This window comes from Python bivittatus, unplaced genomic scaffold (genome assembly GCF_059951505.1).
Source record: "Python bivittatus isolate LINGU-HERP-01145 unplaced genomic scaffold, Pbiv_v1 ctg000070_np1212, whole genome shotgun sequence".
Classification (NCBI taxonomy): Eukaryota; Metazoa; Chordata; class Lepidosauria; order Squamata; family Pythonidae; genus Python; species Python bivittatus.
In genome coordinates, this window is record NW_028277034.1 from 50,436,349 (window position 1) to 50,460,454 (window position 24,106).

The 24,106-nt window shown below is 41.8% G+C and overlaps 1 protein-coding gene across 2 annotated transcripts in view; it reads right to left on the bottom strand.

The window, feature by feature from the left end:
- Positions 1-24,106, bottom strand: part of FRAS1 (Fraser extracellular matrix complex subunit 1) — a 312,542-nt gene that overhangs the window by 189,347 nt on the left and 99,089 nt on the right. For both annotated transcript variants that reach the window (XM_088133146.1, XM_088133147.1), the window contains exons 3-6: positions 12,590-12,697; positions 8,794-8,886; positions 7,597-7,756; positions 6,235-6,368 (exon numbers count right to left, since the gene is read on the bottom strand). In XM_088133146.1, coding sequence (XP_087989272.1) covers positions 6,235-6,368; positions 7,597-7,756; positions 8,794-8,886; positions 12,590-12,697 — 495 coding nt within the window. The remainder of the gene's footprint in view (positions 1-6,234; positions 6,369-7,596; positions 7,757-8,793; positions 8,887-12,589; positions 12,698-24,106) is intronic.

Genomic DNA, 24,106 nt, shown 5'->3' on the forward strand with positions numbered 1-24,106 from the left:
AGAAGAGTAAGTCCATTTTAAGGTTAATCCCTCTTCCTTTGGAACTTCATGTTGAAAATCCAGAGACATCTCCAAAGCAGTTGCATCCACAGGGAGGGGAGGAGTGGCTGAGATGATGATGGCTGTGCAATCGAAGTCTCACCCCCTTTTTTACTTGCAATGTATGGGCGACTAAGTAAAAGACAGGTGGGTTTTGGTTAGGGCACTATCTTGATTTTCTTGAACTTCCCCTGCAGATGCTCCTGCTCCAAAAGTAACCAAAAGGGACCTGTGTTTCTGGAACTGTTGCAATAATACAGGAGTTGTAATCTGATTATTCTTCATGTTTTATAACAGCCTTCACCAACCTGGTGCCCTCAAATGTCCCAGAGGCCAACTCAGTTATACAGCTACTGCTAGAAACTTGATGGTTGGAAATTATGGAAGTTGAACCTATCTAGAGGGAAACAGCTTGGAAGTTACAGTGTTCTAATGATTATCTAATTAAATCTTATTCACCACAGGCACAAGGTAAAAACCAGGATGATGTCAATTTGACACTGGACTCATGTCCAGTCAAAAAATGACTCATGTCATGAGGTCATGTTGCACAAAACGTAACTTTGCACCCTCCCTATGTATTTCTGTAATAACAGCATGTTGAAGAACAGAGATTTCAAATTTTAAAGAATGAATGGAAGAAGAAATTGGAGAGCCCCATTGTGCTTAAAAAATGGGAAACCTTCTTAATGTCTGTGTCAAAAATTTCAGTAGAACTACTGGACTACAGTTTATGCAACTAAAAAACAGTATTTTGGACTTATTGGACCACGTTGCATTTGTATAGAAAAGGAATTATTATGTTGCTGGAAATGCAATAAGAATAATGCTTCATTAAAATAAATATTTGTTAATGTCCTAAAGCTATTAAGTTCTGGGAAGAAATAATTACGTACATTAATTTAATTTTGAGACAAGGTTTCATATTTTCAGACATCCATATTCTTTTGAATAACATACCTAATACATGGAAATTGATGGCTGCACAGCAGAAATGGATCCTCAATGTCCCCCTTATTGCTAAAAGACTAGTCCTTCAACATTGGGAAGATAAATTTATGACTCCAATTACTCAGTGAATTGAAGTCCTAAAGTTACTTGCAATTTATGAACAAGTTGCTTACAGACAAAGATTAGGTGTGGACAATTACAATGAAACATAGTCATCCTTTACTCAAAATCTGTGTGTGTGTGTGTGTGTGTGTGTGAGTGAGAGTGTGTGTGTGTGTCCCTTTCCTTTTCTTTCTTTTTCTATTGCTTTTCCCTTGTTCTGTTTAATTAAATCAATAAAGGGGAAAAATTAAATAACCACAGCATGTTGAAGAATGGGAATGAAGTGAGTTTGCTTAAACTCTCCCATAAATTTGTCCTCAGGCTCATTTTCTCCTTGTTCTTCATGTTCATTACAAAGCTGAGCAAAGTGAAGAAACATCTGAACGTGCTTCTTCCCAAAAATATATACTCTCAACAAGAAGGACTTAGTATTTGTACTGGGATTCCTGCTGGCTCTTTAAATTCATGGTAGAAGAGTGAAGGGAGATAATTCTAACAGAGAAATTGTTTACTGCCTGAAACTTATGAGCCATGTTGTTTGGCCTCCTGCCGCTACACGCCAAGTTCCTCCTAGTAACCTGAATGACTAGTCACCCATGTCAGGAGAGCAATTCCTCTTAATTTAAAAAAAAGGAATGCTTATAGGAGAAGGCACTCTTTTGGTAGTGAAAGAATTGTCTGGCTTAAGAGATGGGTAGGTAGATCTGCTAGAGATTTCCCAGCTGTACTCAACAATGAATGACAGAACAACTCCTGTCCATGAAGGAGCTGGAACAAAAGGGTTCACACTCTTTCTCTGTGAGGGAATAACATTCCTAAATAGGTCATAATGTCAAACGAGAAGTATGTTCCATTATCTGGTTCATAGCTACTTGTCCTAAATATTTAGAGCCTAGTATCCACAATAAAGCTCTAACTCTCTTACTTAATGAAGAGGTAAAGCAAAAAGGGGCATCAATATTTAACTTAACTGGAACAAGTAAAGGGAAACGCAGCATCAATATTTTATTGAAATAACCGAATCTAGCAATTTGGTCACTGATTACAAGCACAATGACTGATAAACACTAGGCAATTAATTAAATGCAATTATGTGTTAAGAGCAAAATAAGATTGCAGTAAAACCTTGATTTAATGGACCATTACCAGGAGGATGTCTAGTATTCCCAAATGTCCACTAAATCGAAACTTATATCATTTGTGTTAATTTACTTTATTTTACCTTATTTGTATCATGATATCATGACACAGAGGCTATAAGTGGCATAAATAGTGCCATGTACTTAACCTGAGTTAACATGTTGTCTAGGCAGTCTGTTGACTTTTTCTGGTGTTCTGGGTTATTGCAGTGTATTTCTACTTGTCTGAATAATGTTCTTACACAGCTCCTCTTGTGGCAGGTTGGGTTGCTACTTTAAAGTAATAGTCTGCTTATACAACATCTTCCAACAAAATGGATACCCACGGAACTTTATCAAAAAGTGCCTGACCACTCAACCCACTATAGCACAACCAACACAAGCTACGGAAAGGATGACACTGCCATACATCAAAAACATCTCAGAAACAACCAACAGACTATTGCAACCACCTGGCATCACCGTAGCATACAAACCAACTAAAGCCCTCCAAAACATCTTAAGTAAACCAAAAGACCCAATAGCCCAAGAGGAAAAAACAGGAATCACCTACAACATACATTGTAATGACTGTAACAGTCACTACGTAGGGCAGACAGGCAGAAGACTAGCAAAGCGCATCCATGAAGACCAACTAGCAGTCAGAAGACACGATGAAAACTTCTTAATCTCACAACACTGGACAGACTCAACCACAGTTTCAACTGGGAAACTGTGAGCATCTTAGACCAAGCTAAATCCAAAAATGCTAGGGAATTCCTGCAAGCTTGGGACTCAGACCAATCAGCCATCAATAGACAATAGAGATAAACCACATTTATACATCATTCAAAAGAGACAATAAAAAAACTAAGAAGGAAACAAAAAGACCAGAACACATCCTCTCCAGCGGCCAACACCCAGATAAGCAGCAATTAACACCAGACAAACAATCAAGCGAAAAACAATGCCCTAATCAAGGAACTATCAAGGAGAAAACCACACCCCTACCAACACTGGCAGGACAAGCTTCTGTATATAAACAGGGAGCAAACCCCACACTCACTAGCACTGATGATGTTACCTAGTCAGGTAATGAAACATCTGCAAGTAAACAACCAAGCTCGGAGAGCACCAAGGACACCAAAAATGGAAATAAGATACATTAAGTGAATCGTCTGGACTATTTTGGATACAACAGACTATTAGTTTGGGGAGATATCTGGATACACATTTTGTCAGTTGCATCTGAGATCCACTAATTGGGGACTCTTTCAGTCAAGGTTCTAGGTGATTATATTTAGATTGCTGGCGCTTTGTACTGGCTTAAGATGCAACATTTTCTGGAGAAGGCTGTAATGCTGGGAACAGTGGAAGGAAAGGCAAGAAAAGGACAACCAACAGCAAGGTGGTTGGACTCAGTTACAGTGGCACATAATCAATCAAGATGAAACACAGAGGTATACACATGGTGTTCCTGTGAGGGATTGAAGCTGGGGTTGCTGTCTTTATTTGGGAAAAACAGCAGCAGCCAGGCAGAAACACTTCCCACCCCCACTTTCCCAAAAAGCTCGTGCTTTTTCCCCAAAGGGCTGTAAAAGTTTGTAGTCTCAGAAACTTGAGAGGAGATGGGCTCATTCATTCATTCTCTCCTCCACTCACAGTTTACTCACTGGCATCCATGCTGGTGTTCCAGATTTCTGGGTAATTGAGCCACACCCTGGTGTTTTTAGGAATGTGCCGATGTCCACAGGCAGCCTCATCCCACCCAGGCCCTTAGCCTACATGGGTGGGTGTGCAGGAGAGGAGGAGAAGACAACAAGCAGACGAGGAAGCAGGAAGCAATGTCTGGAATGTGTGACTATTACAGGCAAGCAAGAGGGCTATCGGTCAACTGCCAGGGCCACAAGCTATGGTAAGCAGCCCACTGTGGTAAGATTTCTGTCTGGAGCTTGGCATAGAACTCGGCCTGGAGCTCGGTAGCAACCAGACAAGGAACAATCACACTGAGGCAGCACTTAATCCCAACAAGTGCAAGAACTTTTGAGGTTGAATGCCACTTTACAAACTTTAAGACTTTTGTTTGCTTTAAGCACTGAATATTAAAGACTTATTTACGTGGCTACATCAACGTGCAAAGCCTAGGAAGGTGGACCCAGGGAAACAGGACAGGTGTGAGCTGCAATGAAATATTTTGTACAGTTATCTTCTAGGTTGTGGTGTGTCCAATCCTTGGAAAACCCTCACAGTTCCCTTCAGTCATGTAGACAGTTGGGTCTATCTATTCAGATCACAATGATTTTATGGAACTCCTCCTTCCATGTCAAGCATTTTGGTTCCCATGATGACAAGGCTGGAATGAAGCCAGAGAAGATTGAATCTACTGGCACAGAGTTAAAGAAGTCTCTACAGCACGATGGAATATGGCTCTTTCAGACAACCTCTTCTTCCGCTCTTAACCAGCAGGATTCAGGGATGGAACACATTGCTTTTACCAAAGGTCTGAACTGAGCCTGAAGTCTTTTGAAATTAGCTAAACCAAGCATGCCCATCTCTGATCTAGAAAAGTAGCAGAACCAGATCCAAATGTGGCAGGTCAGGGGGGAAGTTAAGATAGAATCAGAGGGATGGGAGGAGGAGCTTGGGTGGGACATGGAGGAATCTGGGCAAGCTCAGAAAAAAAATGGGAAAGGTTTGGGTTCACTTAGTTATTTTTGAAAGCTGATATTGGCTTTATTTATTTATTTATTTATGAGGGCTTTTAAATTGCTTCAGTCATATGTCTCTACACGGGGTATAGCAATGTCTTTGAATAATATATCCCTTAAAACTAAATCCATAAAACCACATCATCTTCAACAATAAATCTCATTTAAAACAATTTGTTTGTTTAAATTTATATGGCCACCCATCTCACAGAAAGTGACTCTGGGCAGCACACAACAATCAAATAGAACAACAAATACAACAACAAATATATAAAAACAATTATTATAAAAATATAAAATGAAAATATTATGAAAAATTAAAAATATTCAAACCCTAAAGCACAGAGAGAGTGAGTATATCAAGCACAGTGGAGCCATATAAGAATGTCTCCGGTTCCCTGGGACCCCCAGGCCTGGTGACATAAAGGACTTCTTGAGGGACTTCTGGAACATTGACAGGGATGGAACTAACCTGACTTTGGAGGGGTGGGGGAAATCTTCCATAAGAAAGGCACCACAGCAGAGAAAGCAATAGGGCAACACGTATTCCATATTTGTCCTAATGGCACCACAACTTACCAGTGGTTGAACCTCTCTCACTCTATCATCCCAAATGCTCCCTGGAACCATCAGCTTTTTAACAATCTCAGGAGCGAGAGCATCAATCTGATCTCCGCCGTGACAGCGTTCCACAGGAGGGGAAGGAGCTCCTGCAGAAAATGTTCACCTCAAAGCCCCTTCCTGCCGTACCTCACAAGGAGTGGAAACACTCAGCACTTTTTGCAGACGTGATCTGGATGGGGCAAAAGCCCTTGCAAACAACCAAGTACCAATCCACAGAAGAGTTACAGGCTTAAATGCTTCCTACCCAAGGTCCAATTTAATTTTATTGACTTTTTTAAGGTGCTCTTTCTTCAGGATGTCCTAGCCATCTGAGATCACATGGGCAATGTAATAATATCCTGTGACAACACAGCTGAGCAGGTACACTTCCTGATGACATCATGAACCCAAATCAGAGCGAGGGCAGTATTTCCTACTCTCGTAGTGAATGCAGTTGCTAAAACAGAGGGGTTCTTTTGCAGAGGAGAAGAGTTTTCATGAACAGCCCACTCCCTCATTTCATCTTATCTCTAGATAACAGTGATGTAGAGGAAACATAAAACAGGGCCAAGCCTGTAATCCTATTTTAATTTATATTTTCAGTAACGACAATCTTTTGTCAGGCAGCAATTTCTCATGAGAGTATACATCATCTAATTATAGTTTTCAAAAGTAATAAAATGCAAGGAAGTTGACAGCATGCATAATCTTACCGCATTACAGAATGCAGGTTGACAAAGGACTGTGAAACACTGCACGGAGCCATTCCGACAGACGCATTTGGCACACTGGCTCAGTTGCCATTCCTTGTTGTTTGGGAATATTTGGCCATCGAAAGAGCAAGAGTCTAAAAGGCATTAAAGACAGCCATTTTGCCTAGGTTTGGGGTATAGTACAAGACAAATGCAACACCAGGTCAAGCATTTCTATAATATTTCTGCAGCTCTTCTGAGAGATAAATATATTCCTGGTATATATAATGACAGAGCATAAACTCTGCACGTTAGGTATTTGTGTGCAAGAATGAAAGGTTGGAGTTTGCATCATGATGCAATGATGCACACTGTATTACTTTGGAATAACCATATTTAGGAACAGATACCTATTTGCTTTCTGCCAAAAGCTCAATAGCAAATATAATGCAAAGGAGCATTTGCTTTGCCCACAATTTTGATGAATGTCGGTTTTCATCAAAACATTACCTTTAGATTTTGGGACTTTTATCTGCTACATTCCCCTTTTTCTCCCATACACAGAGCAAAATTGTTGTTGTTATTGTTATTATTACTACTACTACTAATACTAATACTGCCAACCTAATTCCATTACATGAATTCTAAAGATATAAGGTATCATGCTTAAAGTCAGAATTGGACCTGTACAAGATTCTATGTGGCCTCTCGAGAGCTTCTTGAAAATAAACATGTAGAAGCATCAAAGAGGTCATAAAAACTCATGAAAGTCAGGCTTTACACAACCATCCGTGATAACGTTCCACCATCCTGTAACATCACTAGAAAGGGAAGTGCAAAATACAATAATGCTTAGTCCAGCCTTCCCCAATCTCACATCATCCAGAAAGCCATGGAAGGTAAACATTTTGGAACTTGAAATCCAAACACATTAGAAGGGTTTCTGTTTGGCAAGATGGCATTCACCACCAATGTACTGTTTACCATATAATAGGTGGCGATGGGAGGAAAGAGCTGAACCAGATATTTTTAAGACATCTTTTCCATGCACAGTGTTTCTCAACCTTGGCAGCTTTAAGATGTGTGGACTTCAACTAGTGGAAGTTGAAGTCCACATATCTTAAAGTTGTCAAGGTTGAGAAACATGGCCTTAGCAGCTTCCAAAATGGCAGACATGATTTAGCCAAAAGTTTAATCGACAATTATAACATCAAATTCTACTTCCCATAAAACTATTTTTCCCACCCCAGTAAAATTAGCTGTCAACCAGTCCAATAAATGCATATATCAAATATCCAACAGGTTAGAATTTGCAACACTTGGCTAATAACACTGCTTCTCTTTCCAGGTGACAAACATGGACACAATTCTTCTCTTACTCACCTCCTCTGCTTACACACTTTGGACAGCATTCTCCTCGACCAATATGTTCCATTTCATTTTCCTCGCAAGAAAGAGCAGAACAACGTTTGGGGGCACAGGTAACCACTCCATTAGCACAAGAGCAAGTTGTGCATCCTGAACTGGCCCATTCCGTGTTAGGCTTCAGAGAAAGACCAGAAGGAAAAATGAGCAGAAAAGAACGGACAAAGTCAGGTATATTTTATTTGATAGCTCCCTGCAATGAACAGTAACATCAAGAAAACCACATCCTACATTTTAGTGCTGGCATTAGTTGCAACCATTATTCCTGAATTTGAATGCCAAAATGTGTGAATGTTGTTACGCCTGTGTTGCTTAAATAGGGGAGGGCTCTATGGGGGAAAAAATTACAAAAGAGCAGAAGCCTTTTAGTGACAGTCATTCTTTTTGACACCACAATATTTGGGGCGCAGCTTTCTTCGGGAACTGTGTGTACCTATCTGTATTTGGTCTCCTTTTTTTGTCCTTGCAATAAATAATATATGCAGTTTTGTATGCAACTTTCCCAATGTATAATTTTCGTTATGAAATAACGCTTCACAAATGCGCTCTTTCATGCCTCTTCCCTAAATATATGCCATTTTTTAAAGTGCATCTTTCTGGAATTTATGTTTTTGTTTCATTTTTTGCATGACTTTTTGAGTGGGCCAAACAGAAAAAACGCACTAATATTCATGTAGTTAAAAGGCCAAAGCTGATCTCTGAGACCTAATTGGCTCTTTTTTCTGGATATATGTCCAAAACTGAATTGGCAGCAATAACGTTGCTCAGTTCATGTTTGAAGCAGTATAACATCTCTGACCTAATTCACCTGCTAGAAGAACCCTAAGGCAGCCAAAGAATCGTAGAGGACAATATATTGTGCTCAACGTTGAGCTATTGGGTTCTTGCTGTTCTCTGAGCTTGGTTGTTTTCCTGCACTTGTTTCAGGCTAGGTAACATCTTCAGTGCACTACACTTACACCGAACACCATGAACCCAACAATCACTGAAAAACACTTTACGGGAAACATCTGATGGTTATAAAGGAGGCCAGCAACCAACTTAATCTTGCACAGAATGTGGTCCCAGCATGGACTCTCAAGATTCTGTCTGTGGAATCAAAACAAGTTCCCATCAAGAATACAACAGGGCAAAGAAAACACCAGAAATGCTTACTTCTTGGAGTTGTCCTTCATGTTCGCAAAACCCTTCAGTTCGCTTAGCACACATAGGGCAGCAAGTGTTGGGGGATATTTGAAGTATTTCGTCCTGAACAGATAAACATTCCATCACATGATCTGAACACGTATTTCTTTGGAATTTGTATTCCAAATTCCATCACAGGATTTGAACAGGCATTTCTTTGCATTTGTATTGCTATTAATTTCTTTTTTTTAATACTTATATTATGGCCCGTCAAAATCGACTCTCCTAGGGTTCCTTGCAACCCACTGAAACTGCAATATGTTCCATTTTTTAAAAAGTAAAACAATTACAAATGCAGCATGGGAAACAATAAATGCCTAACAGGAGGTAATGAGAAGTTTCTCTGGAGCCTAAAATATTCAAAATGTAAGTTGGTAAAAGGCCTGAAAGAATAAACCATCATTTGCCTGACAAAGGAAAAACAATGTAAAAAGCACCTGGTTTTGTTTCACTGGAACAGTGTTTCTCAAGCTTGACAACTTTAAGATGTGTGGACTTCAATTCCCAGAATTCCCCAGCCAGCCATGGTGGCTGGGGAATTCTGGGAGTTGAAGTCCACACATCGTAAAGTTGTCAAGCTTGAGAAACATTACACTGGAGGCTATTATTGTAGGAATGTACAAGAAGGGGCATTCTTTCTAATATTTTTGTCCCAAGCTACAAAGGAGTTTACGGGTCTTACCAACCCACTGCACTGGAATGAGAAATGAATGAAGGGTCAGTGAAAATCATCTAAGCCCACCCTAATATGTTCACGTTAGGCAGTTCCAATCAACACATGCACTGTTGTATTTTGTACTAATTGAAGTTTCTGGACCATCTTCAAGGGCACTCCATGCATAAACACACTGCAGTAGTTTAAATAGGTAGTTATCAGACCATGGACTACTGAAGCGAGATTACCTCCAACCATGTCCAGCATTTGCCTGCACTTCATCCTAAGCAGTTAAAGGACCCTTCATGTCATAGTCCACCCAAGCTATGAACCTGATCTTCAGGACGAATTGCAACAAACAGTTGAATGTTATTTATCTGGACTAATAAATCATCCACAATCCAACTCTGTCTTGTCTAGATTAATCCAGTTTGTTGACCCTCATCCAGTCCATTATCATAGTCAGACTTTGATTAAGCATTTTTATTGCTCTCCTGGATATGATATAACGGAGAGATAAGAGCTCCACATTACCAGCATTACTCTAAATCTCTCATTGATCTCACTCCGCGTTAAACGTAGCACGGAGGACAAAACAGAACCTTGAGGAAACTCACCACTTAAAAAATCAGGGGCTGAGCGTAAATCTCCTACAGACACCACAGGTGTCTAGAAGAAACTGTGATGAAATGACAAAAAGTATATTATGTTGTCACAACACAAACTCTGGCCTTTCATACTTGTGTGCCAATGTAGGATGCAAGCATGTGGTTTGCACTGTAACACTGCAACACAAATTTCAACATTTGCCCCCAAGGATACATTTGAGCATTATCTTTTTGAAATGTCAATGTAAATGTAAGAGTAAAATCACAAAGCTGATTCACCCACATGGAACTCAGAAAAATACCATGGTTAATGGTATCAAATGTCAGCAGTCCTAGAAAATCAACAGCAGTGTGCTCCTACATCTCTCTCCCAAGAAAAATACTTCACACTGAGTCCAAACCAGGCCTAAATCCTTATTCAAAAGAATTTAGATAATCTGCTTCATCCAAGAGTGTCTGGATCTGATACCCACTACCAGGAAGGAAAAGCAGGCCACAGGGTCAATCAAGGAAGTGGCTGGACAAATTCTACTCAGCACATATACTGACATCTTCCAATCTTAAAAACTGAAAGTCATCCAAAAGAATTTGATTGACAGTGCCCAGCCACTTCTACACACAGAACTACCCAAACTGCAGAGCCTACATCATGACAAATATAGTAATTTTTATTCTCAGAAAACTCTAGCAAATATGTCATTGTGAACTGCCAAGGGTCTATATGATCTTCTGTTTGGCCAGAACCTAGAAGGCCCTCAAACCACTGAGAAAAGATTCAGTGAGCTACACTGAGAATATACAGAGAAAAAAAAAAAACTTTTTCAGCCACCAACACCAGCACACAGCACCTGCAGTAACAAGCTCTTCCTAATAATCAGTCAAATTCAGGCAGGTCTCCCTTCACCTGTACTCCAGGTGATTCTCAACTTGCTTTGTTGCCCTCAGCTGGGGTATACACTAAGGGGATGGATGGGCTCTTCAGGATGAAAGAGAACATTCAGAAGCAGTTGCCCAGGACATCCCTAATTTGGGCAGTAATCAAAGCTCCAACTGGAGAACCCAGATTGAAAATCCACTGGAGCCCTGTGGAATGCATTGGGATCCATTAGTCTCTGAATGTGCATCCTGTGAATAGTTTATCACCCCTCCAGGAAACAGTTGTTGCAAGTCTAAATCTCACCAAGACCTGCTCTGGCCATGACAAAATGTAAAATCCCCTACATTCAGTCTACTATACTCCCCAACAAATGTAAAATCCCCTACATTCAGTCTACTATACTCCCCAACAGAGAAATAGCAGATCCACAGCATGTCCGTAACAAGCTGGGGCAGATGCAGGATTGTTGCTAAGGATCCCTGAGCTGCTCCAATCATGGCAATCTGGCATAAATATTGTAGTACCCTAGAGTCATCGTCTTGGGAATCCACCACAACAAATCTGAGACCATCTCCATCAGTTCAAGTGCAGAAACTGCAGGCAAGAGGTTGGATGATATGCCAACAGAATCCTTTATTTGTCCCAAGGGCCCAGCACAAGACACAAGAACTGTGCATAAGAAGAAAATGACTGAATAGCCACCAGAGGTTCTTTAATCTGACTCTTCAAAGGGAGCACAACTCCACCTCCAAAGAAAATGCAATTCCAACTAAGCCATCACCATCCAGAACATCTGCTCTTTTGCTTCACAAACTACCTGTTTAGTTCTGCTTACATTGTTTATTTTCTCCAGCTCCTCAGTCATAGCACCCAAATCTTCTACAAGACTGGAAAGTGGAAAAGAAGCCCAACTATATATCATAACGGACAGAGCACCTAACATACTGGTTAATTCATACTGAACAGCCCTATGTGATGCCCTTCAGATGTGCCAGGAGGGCATCTCCCAGCAATGCCATCCAGTATGATTGATAGATTCCAAAACCACTGGAGAGAAAGCTGAACCTGGACATATCCAGGGAGTGGAACAATCTCCACCTAGCAAAATCTTCTATAATTGTCCATCCATCACAGGGATGGATCCATCATAACTCTCTGACTCCTAAGCCATTAATTCCTGAGTCTACATCACAGGAACACTGGTTCATGTAGCCTGGTACTGGCTGTACTAGCGACAGGCAACCTTATGCTCCCCCACAACATTTGGACTACATTTCCTCTAATGCTCCAACAAAGTATGTTGACTGAAGATTTGAGGCATTAGGATCCATAGCATCTGGAAAAAGGATCCCAGTTTATCTGGCATGTTGGCTGAGGTTTACAGTGATAACCCCAAACATGTGGGAGGCACCAACTTGTTGACCAGCTGACCAAGAATTCCTCTTTAGAGTTTCAGTCCAGGGTCTTTTCTAGCTGTACTTGGAGACTGAACCTGCAACCCTCTGCATCTAAAGCAGAGGCTCTCCTCCTGAGCTACCAATCTCAGAGAGGGCAACTCAGCCTCAGGACCTCCCACTTGTAGAGCACCAATTCAGTTCCCATCTGGATGTGCTGGTCTTGTCTTACCTTCTGAAAGTTGCAGTGAGGGTTTCTGCACGCAACAGCTTCACACAGGACAATGTCACCATGGCAACCACACTCTCGGCACGAGTCCAGCTTCCAAACAGTGTTGTTCTGCAAACAAACCATAATCTCTAAATTAAAATTCTATTTTAAAAAAAGAGTTCACACGGCATGCAATTACAGGACAGCAGAAAAGGGTTCAGATGATTTAAAAGGGGCTTTGCGTTACAGAGGCGAACTTGGCAACTGGGATTTGTCTGCTCCATGCTGATTAACACCCATGGCTATAATAAGTCCAAAGCTATTCATGTCATACTTTCAAAACATGTAATCAAAAGACTCAGGTCTGCAATGAAAAGCAATCAATTTGAGCTGCAAAGTAATTGATCCACCTAAGCCCCGGTAGCTACAATCTGATTAGAGCTTCTCTTCCATATAGTTCAGGTTTCTATAAACAGATTCAGGCTGGGAATTTAATGACTTCCAAAGGAGCATTTGATGCTCCATTCATATTAAAATTAATGTCCTGGAAAAATTACCTGGGGTGTCAAACAGCTTCTGTGTTATGTTCTGTGTTATGCGAAGAGGCTAAAAGGATTAAGAGTTTTCTGGCTATAAAAGAGTAGAGGAGTGATAGGGAGGAAGAAAAGATCCTGAATGCATTGGCCAAGGGAAACGATACCTTGAAGTCTTTGGTAGAAAATAATATACCCAACCAGACAGAACATCTAGCTAAACTAAGTAGGATGGGACCTGGTCAGTACTTGGGATGGTTGAAAACCAGAATATTCCAGGACTCCAGACTGAAAAAGAGGAAAAAAGTCCAGGACGAAGAAAATACAAAGCCACTTTTACCAACAAAACTGCATAAATACATCCATAAAGTCATTAGGAATGAAGCTCAATTTAATGCAAACTTTCTTTTGGAGAGGGGAGGTAATCAATATTATTGGGAGGGAGGGAGGGAGGGAGGGAGGGAGGAAGAAAGGAAGGAAGGAAGGAAATGTTCTGAACACGAAACAGAGATGGGCAAAATCTTTCAAAGAGTGGTTTATACAGCATCCCACAGCCCATGTAAACTGTAAAGGAGGACTTACGCTAGTCCACGGATGGAGGTTAGAAGCCCATGGACATAATCTTATTCCAAACTGCCAGGATAACCATCCAAGACCACAAGGCCTTGAAGAAGACCCCTTCCTTTCTCCAAACCTACTCCCATCTCCAGCAAGAATAGCACTGGCAAATGTTCCACGTGGAGCATCTCCTAATCCAGGTGTCTTTGCCACCTGCCCATTTCCCAAAGGAAGGAAGATGCAGGTGACAATGTTCTCTGAAAGGTGTAACTTCAGATTCCCATCACTGCAGCCTCACAGCAAATCCCTGCTAATGCTTGGACCACAGTACAGTCCTTGATCTGGATCTGCAAGATAACAGATCCAAAGTCCTACACCATTATGTTGAGGGCCTCTGTGCAGATCTTTTTCTGCACTCAATTATCTCTCCATCATTCTCTCCATTGTGCACAGCATGGCATTTACATTAACAAGCTTAACATTTTACCCTTGAATGCACTGGAGGGGAGGTTCAAAAACATTCCATACTTGGAAGGCCTTTATCCATGTTCAGAAGAGAAATGAGAAAATCTTATGTGTCTTGTTCTGGTGCCCCTATGTAACATACTTGATATACCTCTCTGAGTTAATAATCCCCCTCGTTATCCAAAATGTGTGGGTCGGCTTGAAATTAAGGCAGTGAGCTTTTACTAACAGATTGATCCATCAACATTTCTGTTAAAGTTGCTATTCCTATTAAACTAAAATTGCGGGTAGAAGTTGCTGGTAGAACTAGGCTAAGCCCTGAATGATCTGGGTTAATTATGCCTTGTGTAGAAGATGACTAATATTTAATGTGGTCATAACTTCTGCCCTTCTAATATGCAACCCCTAATACAGTACATATGAGAAGTACTGAGGAGTGAATATGCCAATTACTCATACACACTCCTCCCAATTTCTTCCCTCATACCTACAGCTTTCTAAATTTCTAAGCACATGATTATCAGTGCAAAACCACTTGGTATTCAATCAGGGAGTTGTGAAGGGAAGTCAGTCTGCAACAGATGGGCAGGATCGCAGCTCACCATTTCTCTGCTCTAAACAATCCTTCCTCAAAGCGTATTTTTTTATTTTTTAAAAAATAACAAACGGTACTCTGTGCTACCCATTTCTGAGAACCACGTCATTAATCTGTAGTAGACAAATACATCAAATTCAGTTCTCAAGCAACAATGTTTTTAGAACCAGTTTCCCAATGTGGTACACCTGCAGGTTAAAAGTTAAATACTTATTGTCCATCGAGGTGGGGTTTTTTTTAGATTTTTTAATCCACCTTTATTATTTTGTTATAAATAACTCAAGGTGGTGACATACTTAATACTCCTTCCTCCTCCCATTTTCCCCACAACAAGCCTGTGAAATGGGTTGGGCTGAAAGAGAGTGACTGGCCCAAAGTCACCCAGCTGGCTTTCATGTCTCAAGCGGCACTAGAACTCAAAGTCTCCTGGTTTCTAGCCTGGAGTCTTCACCACTAGACCAAACTGGCTCTCTTTAGGTTTATATTAAAACTGATTTAACTTTGTTTTATGAGATTTTTTAAATGGCTGCTGGAGTGAGGGCGTTGTCTATTTGCCAACTAATTACTAGAGTGGATGGACTGATATGAGAGCTGGCGCTGGCAAGGAAAAAGCAAGAGCCCTGGCATCAGAGAGGCCTCAATGGAATGCAGGTGCCATCAACAGTCCAGTCCGAGAAAGAGCCTGCAAGCAAACCATTTCAGTGGAAGGGACAGAGGAAGAAACTCAGGATGTGAACTCTTGGACTCAGATATCTATCAACAGCTGGATACTTAGACCTTATTGAAGCTGATCATAGTTGTTCCTACAGGTCCTTCGTATCTTCAATAAAAACTACTGGTCTATCCCTCCCTGCCCTTGACTTCCCTGTGACACCTCCTGACTGAATGGTTTGAGTTTCGAGAGAGAGATTTATTGCTGGCTGGAACCCTGACAGCTGGCCGCCAAGGCTAATTTTTCACAGAAGTGGGAGTTGGCCATTTTCCCACCCCTTCTAATCTCCCCAAATGCTCACTGCAGAGAGCACAGAAAGAATTCCAATATCTATGGGAGTTATATGGGGGGTGGGGGAATGACAGATATGTATCAATCTTACTTATGCTAGAGATTGGCACTCTGCTTTGCAATATGCCCACTTCTCCTCTCAGGTGGGGGCCTAGGTCTGTTGGGGGTCAAAAGAGGGGTCTGAAGGTTCACTGCTTCCTGTTGGCATTATACATCTAGTCCAGCTCCATGCCTAGCCTCACTTTCGGATATATCAATATGTAGCTTTTAAAAGGGGCTTCCTAGCAGAGAACAGCCAGTCCTCTGAACAAACCTGGAGGGAATCTTAAACTTAAATACAGCCACAGATCCACATAAATTTCCAGCCCTGGAGTTCAAGACATAAATGTTCCAAGGGGAGGTTTCATTTTTTTTTTTTTTTTTTAAAAACCCAGTAACATAACTAGCCTTCTGTACGGATGGAGTCGTTGCACTAACAGAGGATAAGCTGAGAAAAACTGTCTTCCTGGGTCTGATTTACTATCCTGTTGTGAAATCAATTCGGGCCAAGTTATACGCATGTCAGACTCTGCCTAACTCCCGTGCTGTATTTAATCCAATTCCTGAGCTTTAAACAAAAGAGGAGAGGAAGAGGAAGTAAACAGTAAAGCTGCCTGGCACCATACAAGTTTTGGGGGTTGGCAGACCTGCCCCCTTTGGAAGAGTGATGTTTGTTTTCAGTCCTGGAATCGACAACCTTATTTGGCTGTTGTTTTCTCTCTTATTCTTGCTCATCCCAGCAATGAAGAAAACCTAGCAAGAGGAACTAGAGAAAAAGCAGAATGTCCACTTAGAACGTGCATCTCACAGCCTGCTTCCGGGTGACTGCGTTATGTGTAAGGGAAGGGTCTGTTCCAAGTACAGTACGGCGGTCTTGGATCAACACCGCCGGCTGATTTCTGGCAGGCCACACAACTTCGACTAATACCTTAGAGAAGAGACGGGAGATTCAAAAGATTTCAATAGGCTTAAGCAGAAGAGTGAAAGGAAATGTACAGGGTGGAATTTAACTGCAGGAATGTCAAGTTCAACACCTGGATGGGAAAAATGAAAGGCAAAAGTATAGGAAGGGGGAGGACTAGCTTGGCCGTAATACATGTGAATGGAGACCCAGGTATTTTAACAGATCACAAGTTGAACCAGAGCCAACTGTCAGCCTTATGAGGTAGACCAGACAGGAAATACGACCAGATGAGCTAATTCTACTTTATTGTAAGGTTACATTAACAGAATCTTGCAAGTCTGAAAGTACTTTTCTCCCCTCATCCCCTTTACAGCCCAAAAACAAGGGAAAGTCTCTTCTGAGCCTCTTGCCTGGCCCATATTCTTGCTGTGGGCTAAGCTGCCTTTTATCTGACTGTTCCCCTGGTTGCGTCTCATTGCCCTGTCTCTCAAGATCATTCTCACGTACCATTACACCAACAGGATAGTGCATTAACAGGAACAGAGAGTCTAGGTCACAGGGAGTTAATTGTTCTGCTCTCCTCTGCCTGGATTTGACTCCATTTGGATATTTTCAGCACCACAGTTCAAAAAGAACAATGACAAACCAGGGCAAGTTCAGAAGAGAGCTACCAAGATGGCGATGGGTCTGGCAACCAAGCCCTACGAAGAACAATTTAAGGATCTGGCTATGTTTAGTCTACGGAAGAGACAAATGAGGGGCAATGACAGCACTAAGAGCCAAGATGGTGTAGTGGTCTAGAAACCAAGAGACTGTGAGTTCTAGTCCTACCTTACTCATGGAAGCAGCTGGGTGATCAAGAGCCAGCCAATTTCTTTCAGCCCTACAAAAAAGACAAAGGTAGACCAGTTCCAAAAATGTTGCTGAGAAAACTGCAGGGACTTGTCCAGGCAGGCACCATTAGTCAAACACTGACTCAACCCACACATACAAAAATGACAGTATTCTTCAAATATCTGAAGGGTTGTGATACGGGGGGGGGGGGGGGAGAACACTTATTCTTCACTGCACAGAGGGCAGAACCAGAACTAGTGGGTTAAAATTATATGGAAGAAAGCTGAGGATAGATGAATTTCAGCAGCTTCACCCCATTGAGATTGAGAAGGGCCATTAAGATGTCCCAGGAAGTCACTGAGGTGGATATGGTCCTTCTGTAGTTTGTGGCTGTTTTAAACTTCGTTACCAACATGGCATGTATGTCACTTTGAGTTGGATGCAACTGAAGCAGCTTATAAGCCTGAATAACAAATAAATAAATAATGTGTTAGGAATATTTTCCTGACTATATGAGCTATCACCTGGGGAACAGGCTGTCACACATGATGTGATGATTTCTCCTTTGCTGGACATCTTCTGGATGGTTGGCTGTCAGAGATGTCCTAGTAGATCTTGCAGTGGGCAAGGAGCTGAACTAGATAACTTCTAAGATCCATATCAACTCTATGATCCTATGATTCTACTGATTATTGGATTCTTACAAAACATGCCAGATCTTGCCAGATGCTTATGCTCCGAAGCAAGACTGCATGCTCAGGCTACTTGAACACAGTCTGCTTCACACTCAAGAACCCTTCTCACTTTGTAAATATACCTCTACAAACATAATTTTGAGGGTTCAAAGAGAGAAAAAGAAAAAGGGAGCCATGAAACACTGAAGTCAACTGAGGCAAGCAAATATTAGATTCTGGATCATAATGAGTTTAAACCAAGACAAAAGTAATAAAGAATCAGAAAAAGCAAAGGATTCTGACATGTGCTCGGCCTGGGACAGGACCAAATAGCAATAAAGCTTTTGCAACCTGCAGGTTGCATGCTGATCTTCAATCGCATTTTAGCACTCTCCAGAGTCTTCCAAAATTGTGCTGGAAAAAACACGATATATTGACCATGCGATTTGGGGTAAAAAAAAAAATGAAAATAGTTGTTTAAGCTTCTGCTAGGCTTAGCACACCTATTTTGGATTATGCCTCCCAAATGGTCCAATGATCTAAAAGGGCAAAAAGCTTTGGCCTTCCTGCTGACTTCTTTGTATCAGTGGTCTCAAACAAGTTGTCCAATCTTGTTTCTAAGTCAAGACAGGCAGATGAGATTTGGGCTTTGAAATGAGAATGAGGACAGTGGGAGACTTGGTGCGAAATCTTATGAAGAATGGTTGTAGGAACTGGGTATGTTCAGCCTAAAGAAAGAGACATTATAGCAGCCTTCCAATCCCTAAAGACTTGTCCCAAGAAGAGGATGTGGATTGATTCTCCAGAGTTTCTGAGGGCAGGATAAGAACCAATGGGTGGAAGTTCTACAGAGAGAAATCCAAACTCAGGATAAGGAATTTCCTGACCATGAGAACTGCCTCCTGGAGTCCTGAGGGTTTCATCACTGGAAGATTTCAAACAAAGGTTGGACATCCATTTGTCGGTGATGGTCTGCCCTGGGCAATGGTTTCCTGCCCTGGGCAATGGTTCCACCAGAAAACCCCCAAGGCCTGTCCAACCCTAGGATTTTATGTTTCTACGACAGAATAGGAAAGGCACAGCTCAAATTAGCATAATGAAAATGTAAAGAGCAAACCAGCTTTGAACTTACACCGTTGCATCAACTAAGAAAATGTCTTCTGTGAGATATAAGACATCCAGACCTATTAAAGGCAGGACTACAATTACCAGCAAGGGAGGTTTCAGAGGGGTCTGTGGAAGGGAGCAAATGATGAAAGCTGTACCATCACACTGCAAGGTTATGGGTGGCCCCTTCCTGCATGTGTACCGTAACACTGCATGCACATAAGACTGGAATTTGCAATGTGCACCACCCTGTTTTTGTCATTTTGATAAATGTGTAGGATCTTGCAGATGCCACTGAAAGATCTGGTGGGCATATGTATGTGCCACAAAGAATGTTCACCTCTGCCAGACAGATGTTTTTACTGACTTAAATCCTGCATTTCCCCCCTCTGCCAGTTCTCATTCAATTCGATGGAAGCAAATTTGCTTTAGAAAAGTCTTTCCATGGGATAGAGTTTTGATGAAATTATCCTGGTTTCAGGGGTGTTCTTGCCCTTATGTAGTAACAAGGTGGCTCTGGAGCATGGATGAATGCCATGCTTTTCATTGTCCAATGAAGACTCCAACAGTCCTTGGTTCTCCATGCTGCCATTACATTCCTAGAGAAATCTCTTAAGGGAATTTCTGCCTTGGAACTTTTCCAGTAGCAGATCTTTTGGCACCATTCAGAGGGACTCCTGTCCTTGAGAAACTGCTGGAGAACTTCTCTGCCCTGGAAGAAATCCAGAGAAATTTTCCGCTCAGTTCCTCCGCCCACCAAGCCAGAACAGCATTCTGAAAGGCTATGGTGCCTAGCAATCTTAGGAGACCTTATGAGGAGCAGAGATTCCCCAAAATGATAAAGATGGGTTCTTTATACAAAGATAGCATGACTCATTCCTTTGGACACGTTAGGCATGCAACAGCTGCTTTTGCCTCCAACTTATCTTGCGTTTATTGGGCTTTATGAGAGCATTCACCCAATGCTTAACATGTAACGAGAGACTAAGTCTTGGGAAATGCATGGAAATGAATGTAGGACATCTGTTTGAGGGTGTCTCTTTCACTCTATAGTCAGAAAAGGGGTGAGGGGAAGGAAGACAGCAGGCAATAATTAATGCAAATGAAGAATTTCTCTCCTGGATCGCTAGGGCCATGTTTATGAATTTAGGGGTATGTAGCTCTCGGCTGACTGATCTGCACACAACAGGTGCTGTTCTGCTGAAAGAAACTTGAGTGCCTTCAGTGTCATAGCTGAAAACAGTTGATGTAGCAGCAAGAATTATTCGGGCAAACTGAACGAGGAGACAGAACTAAGTCCTGGATACTGAAGCCTGCAATATGTAGGTGATCATACACAGAGGTGATCATGTTCAGGACAGCCTCTGGTGCAACACTTATTATCCATTTAAAAATAGGAAGCTTCATCTAAAATCCTCCAGGGCGACCCCCCAAAGAAAGCCATTCAAATAAAAGTTAATACGACAGTGATTTAGCACATGCTTGCATGGACAATGCCTCTGTGTCTATTACTAGCAGCTAGAAGCGACCACTGTGTTTGATTCACCGAAGTTTATGTTAGCTAAGATGATGTTCAGTTCCAGCCTCTCTGGAGGGGGCCAGTTGGTGAAAGGCTGATCTAATCATATCATAAGTTAAATATTACTACATTTGGAAACAGGAAAAAAAAAAAGGAGTTGGAAAACATCAAGATGCTTCTTAGTGAATGGCAGATATTCAGCATAAGGAGCTCCCAACATGTTTACTCATACAAATAGCATTGAAACAGCACTGCTGGCTTGGAAAAAGCCACACCATAGCTGGCATTGTATTATCAACACTGTCCAGCCTATTGTTTTCAAGACTTTCCTCTATTCCTGATTTGCAGCTTTTAGACAGTTTCTCAACCTTGGCAACTTTAAGATGAGTGGACTTCAACTCCCAGAATTCCCCAGCCAGCATGGCTGGCTGGGTAATTCTGGTAGTTCAACTCCACTCATCTTAAAGTTTTGGTTCAAAATAGGGAAAGGTGTACGACAAGGCTGTATACTGTCACCCTGCTTATTTAACCTATATGCAGAGTACATCATGAGAAATGCCAGGCTGGAAGAATCACAAGCCGGAATTAAGATTGCAGGGAGAATCATCAACAACCTCAGATATGCGGACGATACCACCCTAATGGCAGAAAGTGAAGAAGAACTAAAGAGCCTCTTGATGAGGGTGAAAGAGGAGAGTGCAAAAGCTGGCTTGAAACTCAACATTAAAAAAACTAAGATCATGGCATCTGGACCCATCAATTCCTGGCAAATAGAAGGGGTAGAAATGGAAGCAGTAACAGACTTCATTTATTTGGGCTCCAAGATCACTGCAGACGGAGACTGCAGCCATGAAATTAAAAGACGCTTGCTCCTTGGGAGGAAAGCTATGGCAAGCCTAGATAGCATATTAAAAAGCAGAGACGTCACCTTGCCGACAAAGATCCGCATAGTCAAAGCTATGGTTTTTCCAGTAGTAATGTATGGCTGTGAGAGCTGGACCATAATAAGGCCGAGCGCCGAAGAATTGATGCCTTTGAACTGTGGTGCTGGAGAAGACTCTTAAGAGTTCCCTGGACTGCTCGGAGGTCAAACCAGTCAATCTTAAAGGAAATCAACCCTGATTGCTCATTGGAAGGATCGATAATGAAGCTCAAGCTCAGATATTTTGGCCACCTAATGCGAAGAGAGATCTCTTTGGAGAAGACCCTGATGCTGGGAAAGATGGAAGGCAAAAGGAGAAGAGGACGGCAGAGGATGAGATGGTTAGATAGCATCACTGAAGCAATGAGCATGAAACTGACCAAACTCAGGGAGGCAGTGAAGGACAGGAAGGCCTGGCGCAATATGGTTCATGGGGTCACGAAGAGTCGGACACGACTTAACGACTAAACAACATCTTAAAGTTGCCAAGGTTGAGAAGTGCTCCTTTAGAGAGAACTTAATCAATAATTGTTAATCAGCTATCTGTCAGACTTTGTATAATCATTAGGATTATAAAGTGCTTCAGACACAATTCCAAAAAGATGCTTCAGAACACACAGGAACATCAATGTTGCACCTGTCTGCACATTTCAAGCAGATGTGTCTTCTCCTGGGCCCACCTGGCAGTTGCAGAGAGCAGCTGTGTGATCCTGGGAAAAGACGCAGCTGCTTTAAAGAGCCGCAGGCAGGTGTGACGTTTCATTAGTGCTCCCAAACACCTTTCTCAAATTGTTACCAAAGTGCGGCACAGCTCTATCAATCACTTATATGGTCCACATCTTTGTTCACTGACTGCTATCCTTTCTGTCAAAAGAAGAGCCTCACCCATATTTAACATGGAAACACAAACATTTGCCTAAGTATACAAAATGCTTTGTGGGGAAAAAAGGGCTTTGTGAGAATAGCCCTCCTGAAACCCAGAGATGTTTGAGCATGAAAATGCACAGAGGGTGACCTGAGAAGGAAAAAATTAAAGGCGATATTTTAGAAAAAAGCAAGGTGGAACAGAAGCATTCCAAGATATAACATTTCCTCATAGGTTCCATAATGCCATACATCAATGAATTGTATTAGTTATGTGCTTTCTGAAGTATGATCAGTTAGGGACTATTGTCACTTTCTGGGCGAGAACATTGCAGGCTTCCAGAAAGCATCTGGCGGTGGACTACATGGACCATAAGCCTGATCTTATGCTTTCATTTTTCTTTGCAAGAACTACGGTATTTGCATCTGCCTCCCAGCACAGCTGCTCTCCCTGCAGAGACATTTCTGTTAGTCCTGATGTAAATTATTCTACTGGCACTAGCTGTTTCCACACTGTGGAGCCTGATCTGGCCCCAGGGCATGATTGCCACGTTGACGGTGGTATCTTCACACTAGGGGAATGTAGACCTGTGCCACACTAAAACGAGGGGAAATTAGCTGCCAGCAGGGTTGGGAATGACATATTGATAAAGTACTTAGCCCACATTATTGACTTCAAGATTCAATGACACCCATGTATTCCGAGATACCGTGTCTGCCTCACCTTTTGCACTGCAAGAACTGACAACTGAATTCTCTTCTAGCGCAGCTCTTGGTCAGAAACCACTGAAGAAAAGATGGTATTGGAGACAGGACCGGCTTTGTCAGAAAGAAAAGGCAGAACGCAGAGCCAGGTCAACCCCTGAGATTTTACCAGAAGTCTTGCCCACCGTCTCTCCAGTCAGGAGGCTTGGCAGGTTAATAACACAGCTCTCCATGTTTTGCACCTCCGTTCCAATTAACTGACAATATCAGGCAACCAGCAAGATGAACTGAAGCTGAAAGAGACCCAGAGAATCACAGAAGAAGAGTGCAGAAACACAAGCTGAGAAAATGGTAGAGAACTGAGACCAAAGGCCTCAATTCTTCCACAGGAGAAGGCAGTTTTATTCTTTTTGTTTAAAAGAAGCATGGACGCTGCATGAATATCCATTTTCCTGTAAAGATGGCAAGAGGGTTGACTCTGCTCCTAAGGAAGCAGACCAGCATGTGGGTCTGCTAGTGAGGCAAGGAAACCCGAATGTACGATTTCAAGAAGCCAAGAGTTGATGACAGGTAGCCATAAACCCACTTTTTCTCCTCCCCCAGAATTCCCTCTATCCAGTGAAGTTCTGTAATTTTCCTGATTCAGGGAACACACCACAACTGTTTTGCAAGGGTTTTATATTTTAGAGGCTCACTGTGGTGGCCACCCCACTTTTAAGGTTTAAGACGATTTAAAAAATAAAGATAACTCCCAGCTCCCTTAAAAAAAAAAGAAAAAGAAGAAACAGAAAATGGGCTTATTTGCATGTCTGCCTA